Source organism: Egretta garzetta, unplaced genomic scaffold, assembly GCF_000687185.1.
Source record: "Egretta garzetta isolate BGI_Z169 unplaced genomic scaffold, ASM68718v1 scaffold190, whole genome shotgun sequence".
Lineage (NCBI taxonomy): Eukaryota > Metazoa > Chordata > Aves > Pelecaniformes > Ardeidae > Egretta > Egretta garzetta.
In genome coordinates, this window is record NW_009258272.1 from 1299042 (window position 1) to 1306471 (window position 7430).

Sequence of the window (7430 nt, forward strand, 5' to 3'; positions counted from 1 at the left end):
ATATACCTCTGATGTATAGTGGTTTGTCATGTTCTGTCACATAAATTCACTGGCTTTACCTGTGTCCTGTAAATCTGACACCGTGCTCTCTGTCATGCTTCCAAAGTAATAGAATAATTTTTATATTTTCAAACGTTTTGTTTGGCTCAAAAGGGATAATGAGAAGAACACCACCATGTACCAGCAACTGAAGGATGAATCACCTGTACCATCTGCTCTTCATAGCTTGTCTGACTTTGATTTGTCAGAAAAGTCGTCTCTTGGATCACCTGAGCACATGCATGACCTAGAAGGACAGCATGGCACACAGGCACTTCTGCCAAACAAGTTTGCCCCAGGTAATTTTTTTCCCACTGAAGATTCACTAGATATTGAGAAAATCTGGTAAGTAAGACACAAGGGAACTAATTAAGAAATAATGAAGAATGTTTGTCTGCTTCAGCTTTCCAGTGTCTTGCATAATCATTGCAATTTCAGTAATAAGGCATACAGAGATGACAACGATTTGAACTGCCTCCTGTTTGAAACAAACTTAACTATGATATTTTGTGTCTTTGTTGTTTTAGACTATCATCTTTTACAGTACTCCAGACGGTCTTTAAATAGACAAGATATAAGGGGAAAATAGACAATTGTCAAGAGATTATTATATTGAAAATGAGAGATTTTCTAATTTTATAAAAGCCAGTGTTGTGTTTCCTTGAGAATTGTAAGTGCTGCATAATTAATAAGTGGTGTCATGTTTGACCTGGATAGTTTCACTAAGCACAAGTGATGCTTGCAATAGTTTGTTATAGGCAGTGATGAAAATTTAATAGCTGAGATAGCATGTACTGTTCAGGAGAAAAATATTGCAGAGTAAACCGGGAGTGTATGACATGGATAAACTGACAAATAAGATAGTGACAGTTCGAACAGATAAGTTCCTGAGTCAAGCTGAAACTTACAGCCAATGGAAGAAAAATTGCAGAATGGCAAAGCAAGAAGGAAAAGGTACGGTAATGAAACTTAATAGAACAGATTTATTTATTGTGGTATGCATTGTGTAAGTCAAAGTAAAATTTATATCTAAGTTACTCTGGTAAGCTTCCTATTGTTATAAGGAAAAATGTATACTGTTGGTGCATTGCAGAACTGTGGATTCATTTCCCAGTAGGGGGAATGTTTTAACTAGAGAAAATTGTTATCTACTACAGTTTTGTGGGAAAAAGAAATTTAAAGACCCTTAAAACTGGACCATTGTTTAAAGTTAAAATGTAGAGTAGGAGTTTTCACTACATGCACAGTTTGGGCGTTATATAGAAGACGACTGTTGTGGAGTCAGATATTTAATGTCTGCCATCTTGAACAGCTCTGTATCATTTTTTAGTATTAACACACATTAGATTTGACAGGAGTACATAGTGCAAAGGAATACAATCGTCTACTCTAAATAAGAAGTGGTCTCTTGGTTTATTTAGAGTTATTAATGGAGCATCTGCAAGAAATTCGAATCCTGAGACAACGTTTAGAATACTCCATAAAAACTAATGAGAGACTGAGGAAGCAGCTTGAGACACAAGTAACAGACAAGGAACTAGATCAAGGTGAGTATTTATTTCGTGACAAATTAAATCCACCTTTCCTGCTTAACGCCTGAGGGATCAAATGCTGCTGGAAATGTTTTGTGTGCTTTTTTGAATAAACCCCACCCCTTTAGAGTTGGAAAATGATGTGCCCTTCTGTGAGTGCTGCTGCATCTTGAGCTCTATCAGCAGACACAGCTTTTCCACGCTTCTCATGGAGTGGCATAAATATAGATCTAATGTGCCTCTTCCTCGAGTCCATTGCCTGAGTGTATCCAGTACGAATGCACAAATCTTTCATGGGATACAGGTACACCCAGACAGCCCCAAACCTACAATTGCACGTATTGCTAAGAGAACAGGACTACCAGGTAGTTTTATGACGTTTGATGATGCTGTGGTTGAATTTCGTATGGAGAATTGAAAGACCCTTATAGTTCTGTTATCAGCAAACAGCCTGCCTTTTTTTTTTTTTTTTTTCTTTTGTGCCATTGGGATATCATTATTGTTGTAACGGTCTTGGATTTTAGGATGTTTTCCCCTTTTAATTGTCTGCCATCTCCAGCCAGGGGCAGTTGCAGGAGAGGAAGCCCGTTTTATCAACATAATTTCACTGGGGCCTGGGCCCAGTATGGACAGAGGAGGTGCTTTGCTCTAAATTACAATGCTGTGGAATTAGCTTTCCTATCCCCACACCGTGTGTACCCACGGTGGTCAGTACAGCACCACTGTGAATAGGACTGTTGAAGACTCCTTCTCTGGAATTTTCCAACTGCTTTAAACCCAGCTTATGTTTACATACAGGGACGAAATATTTGTAATACAGAGTCTAGGCCATGGTGTTCAGCTTGGCATTTGAATTGATTGGTGTGATAAATATGTTCTACACAAAATGACATCGTAAGTTTTTAATGAGAAATACCTGACAGAAACTGATGGAAATTTTAACGTAGTGTTGGTTTTCATTCCAAACTCTAATATAAAGCAGTGGATGAAAAATACTAAAAATAGGTATGCAAATTCCGAGTCACTGCTCTCTGTTGCTAGTGTTTAGCATCTTTGAAAGCCAAGCTCTGTGGTATATTTAAAACTTTTCAACAGGAAGGTAGCCAGGCTTTCACTAAGGATGCTTTTGTAGCACATTTTCAAGCACGCTATACCAGGCACACTTTCCTACACTTTACTCTGCTCTTGCTCTCCATCCCATATTTCCCCCATTGGACAATTGATTAATATGCAATATTACTCAGAGTGGAAGCAGGCAATATATACATACATGCTTTCCTCTTACTCAGTTTCACTAATATTGACATTAGATTCATTATGTTTTACATCATCCCCATGATCCATTTCTGTTGTTGTTTAAATGGAGACTACCTGCAAATGGCAGTTTGCTTTCAGGAATAATTTACAGTGATGGAAAGGTGTATAAAAAGCATCCATTTCATTCATGAAGTATTTACGCTGCTGGAGAGGCATACTGTTCTCGTGAAATAACCACACCGAAACACTTCCAACTCTTTTACAGCTTCATAAAGATTCTGGCAAGGGCATCCATTAATGCAGTGAAAGTATATTTTCTTTATAAACTGTCTTATGCCTTCCATCTGTCTTCTTGTTGCCTTAGTGCATCTACCAATGCATGGAGGAGAAATTTGGAAAAGAAAGGAAAAAAGCAACTACCTGTTAGAACAGCTCCTTTTTGTTACTATGTTCTTTCAGTGCCTCCTGTTTACTCTCCGTTTTGAAGATCTCTTTCATGTTGGCAGATATGCGTATTCTCTCCTAGTAATGATGCTACTTTTTTTCCTGATAGATGGGCTTTTTCTGACCTTCAGTGTAAGAATTTCCTAAGTGAATTTGAAGCAGACTTTATCTTTGGGATACAATAATTCAAAACAATTTTTTATTTTTAACTTAATATCCGTAGTTTGTTTTCCTTTAAAAAACAAAACCGAGTTGTAACATACTTAATTGTTGATGAGAGCCTGTTAATTTTGCATGATACTGAGTTGTTTGTTCAACTAAAGTTAATGCATAGAATTATTCTTGTCTGATAAGTATTATATGGATGTATATACATCTGCCCACTATTTTTGCCATGCTATTTTTAATATTTAGATTTTCTAAGTATTTAAATGCCTCTGGGCTTCTAGTATTCTATAAATGACTCAAGTGCTGGTAATGACTACATCGTTACTATAGAGCTGAGGTTTGCAGTGTAAGTACAACTAAAATGATTGCTTCAATCATTTCAGATGTTAGGCTTCAAAATAAAATCAAAGGTTTAATTTTGAGTTTCCTAGGTTTCAAATGTTATTAATGGTGGGGCTTTTGTCTGCTTTTTCTAACCCGTAACTCATTCATGTATCTACTCAGACTTACCTTCAGATTTAGTATGCCTTTGTTTTGCTTTACCTAGGAATGAGTATGTCCTTCCTCTTTGCTGTGATTTTCAATAGTGCCTGTCTTTCAGTCAGTGTTTCCTTTGAAACCTTCAAGGTTTGCTTCCTCAGCACTCACTTTTTCAGCACAAAACATAATGAAAACTCAAGTGTATTGCAATTGTAGGCCCTGATGCTCCACTTTACTCTGGGTAGATGGACCTTTGCATCTATGGAGAGTGTAATTGATGTCAGCACGGCTCTGCACAGAAGTAGTAGTCTCAGTAGTGGGTCAAATTGCAGGATTGTGGCCTTATTACCACTGACTCTACATTATCCCTTATTATGTAAGATAACTACTAGTTACATTCTAAAGCCTTTCAGTAGAACTGTGATAGCATAACTTTTCAAATAGGATAAAGCTGGGTGATGGGCAATAAATTAAATTAGAATCAAGATGAGACCATCAAGCCTTGCCACTTCAAGTTGAATTGCTTTGTTAAAATCTGAAAGGAAAAAGCCTTTTGAGTTCACATAGCTACCTCAACTCTTTAACATATAGATAGTAAAATGCCATTAGTGCCAGGCTTCTAGAGCCTTTGAGTCTTTCAGTAACGACAAGAGGTGCATATCATGGCACACTACATCCCAGTTAGGTAGTGGGTAAAAGCTTCAGTTGGGATTACAATAAAATGAGATTACTCAGAGGAAGTGCAGCACGTCAAATTGAATTGAACTGCCAGAGCTGAAAGGCATCCTCCTCATACATTCAGCTAATTTTTTTGCCAGCTGGTTATTTCTCTATTAACCAAATAGTTGACACTCATGTAGTTATCTCAAGCTTTAAAGCGTAGGAGATACTGGGATAACCAATCAACTGAAAAATACTTTTAATAGTAATATTAATTCCGGTGGGTGCTGAAGTGTTTTACTGACTATAAGCAGGTTATAAAGGGCAATAACAATTACTTGGCTTGCATTTCAGAGGCAGCCACCTTGAGAGTGGAACGTGGCACTTTTCAGACGGCACTGTAACGCTACCCATTGCTGTGGGATGAGTAGCATAAATACAGTACATTATGAGGGTTACCTAGGCTGGAATTTGACTGACTGGATGCACGATTTAACACTTAATATTCATATGACTAGCGCAATAAGATCCTCAGAGTAGGATTCATCAGCCTTAAGGTTTTTAAAAGTCAGACATTTAAATCTGTGCCAGTTACCCAGATCTTCTCGTGGAGGCGCTGGAGAGACTGTCTCCATGGCACTGGAGAGAAGAGAGATGTCTCTTCAGAGGACAGGGCATCTAATCCGCAGAGAGGTGTGTAGACGATACATCGGATGAATCACTCTCCGGAGGTGCCTGTTTCTCCCTGTGACTGTTGATGGAAGCCATAGGTTGATCAACACTGCCTCAGATATCTAAATGTTAAATACACGAGTTGAAGAGGAATGAGTCTTCATCCCTGGCATCGTAAATGGGTTCTCAGTTTGTAAGCAGAGGCAAAGACAGAGACTCCAGCCTTATGATCTAGACTGGATGGTAACAAACGTATTACCAGACTATTTACATCCTGTGTTATCCACCATGGATTAGTTTGTAGAATCTAGTGGGCCTCTGCAATGGTGTCATTAAATACAACAGAGTCTGAACAGAGCAAGACTGAAATATATGGTAAACGTTTGTACTGTTTGCAGTATTTTCAAAGAATAGCAATGCCACAAAATACTCCTGCATTTTGTCCTGCTGGAATTTTAGCTGATAGGTAAAGGCTGCCAGGGATAATTTTGCAATTTTGGTAATGGTTGCCCAGCAGTGAGAGGTACTTACCATGCAGGGCTTTGGATTACTTGGCATTAACCTGAACTGCCTTTCAGTCTGTAGGGATAACCTTCAAAATACATAGGGGAGAAATGTCTTTCGTAACATGTTTTTCTGCAATTTTTTAAATTGCTGTTTAATAATAACTATTTAATCTTTAATGACCTAGAGATGACTCATAAATCATCTTTTATGTATATATTTATAGGTTCTGCAAACATTTTTATCCATGGCTCAGAGCAGCATAATTCCCTGACTTCTGAAATACATTTCCTGAGGAAGCAAAATCAAGTTCTGAATGCAATGCTAGCAAAAGGATCCAGAGGTAAAAATGTAAAACTGTGCTTTACAGGAGTAGACTGCAATTCATTTCAGATCAGAAACCAATTAACATTCATTAAACTGACCTAACCATTCGTTTCACCCCTGAAATTCCACGCTCAACCATAAGCACTAAACCAGGGGCTAACAATGACAAAGGAGCAGCAATGTTCCTTCTTTATGTTTATTTGTAGCATTTTTGATATGTTATTCACTTCCATTTCTCTATTCTTCTTGCATTCCTTTCTTTTTATATATTATTAGCATTTTCTTGCTTCTTTTGCCCCATGCTTCCATTATGAAGTGCTGTTAAAAAAAAAAAAGCCATAGGAGAGCATTATTGCTGCAAATGAAACCATTTAGTACAGAGGAGTTCAACTGCTGCAGAGAGTTGACTGGACAGGCCAAGCCATCTTCTTTTTGGAAACAATTTGGAAGAGAACAGAACTGAGGGAAGCCTTTGTCAGCTCTGAAATGAATTTTAAACTTTTCTCATTTTCACACCTGTGAAGAGAGAATATTCAAAGTCTTCCTTCTTCTTTCCCTCCAAGGAAACCAACAATTTTCTGACTAGGTTCTTCAAAGCAGCTTAAGCTACAGTAAGGTTGTAAGTCTCCATATTTTCAGACTGTTTGTGTAAAAGCACCGATACTTATTCCAGAGTCGTGTATTCTCTCATCTGGTTTAGTGCCTCTTGGTGCTTATCAGTTTGTTCAAGTTCTACTTTTGTAATTAATATATCCCTGCTTTTGTTTGTTTCCACGCTTGACAATATGATCTGATAATATCAGGGTTTGTTTTTTTATAAGAATCACAATGAATAGAGCATTGTTGCCCTTGTGTTTTAAAATAATGTCGGTATCTCTGGAGTTTGTGATCTTCTTTTCTTCTTATTCATGGATGTACTAGAGAAAGAAAAGCCTCTTAGATACCTCCTGCATGTTTTGGTCTCAGGTGCTTTCTGTCTAGTCTTAGCTTAGCATGTGGGGATTACCATTTTCATACGCTTTCAACAGGACTACTGAAGAGGAGAGAATGATTTTCTGGTTGCTGGGAGATGGAACGATTCCTCTCTGCTGTTTCTTTGCCAGCGTTGCTGCCTCCTTTTCCGCTGCTAAACATAGGGTCACAAAAATCTTGGGGTCCCCATAAGCCTCTCTGATTGCAGCTGTCTCAGAATGCTCAGTTCCTCTGTTAGCAATTTTTTGTCACAGAACCAGTCTGGGGAAATAGCTTGTGCCAAGGAAAGGAGGAGTGATATGATATATTCGGCAGATGAATAGGGCTAGGAAGGAGAGGACAGAGGGATTTCTGTGAGAGAAAGAGGAACATGGA

General features: G+C 38.1%; 1 protein-coding gene across 10 annotated transcripts in view; it reads left to right on the top strand.

Annotated features, from left to right (window-relative positions):
* The window catches only part of CDK5RAP2 (CDK5 regulatory subunit associated protein 2), an 82943-nt gene that overhangs the window by 61424 nt on the left and 14089 nt on the right, over positions 1–7430 (top strand). For 7 of the 10 annotated variants that reach the window (XM_035890029.1, XM_035890046.1, XM_035890055.1 and 4 more), the window contains 4 exons: positions 154–338; positions 904–993; positions 1461–1586; positions 5983–6099. In XM_035890029.1, coding sequence (XP_035745922.1) covers positions 154–338; positions 904–993; positions 1461–1586; positions 5983–6099 — 518 coding nt within the window. The remainder of the gene's footprint in view (positions 1–153; positions 339–903; positions 994–1460; positions 1587–5982; positions 6100–7430) is intronic. The other 3 variants (XM_035890079.1, XM_035890043.1, XM_035890033.1) reach the window with 2 other exon arrangements.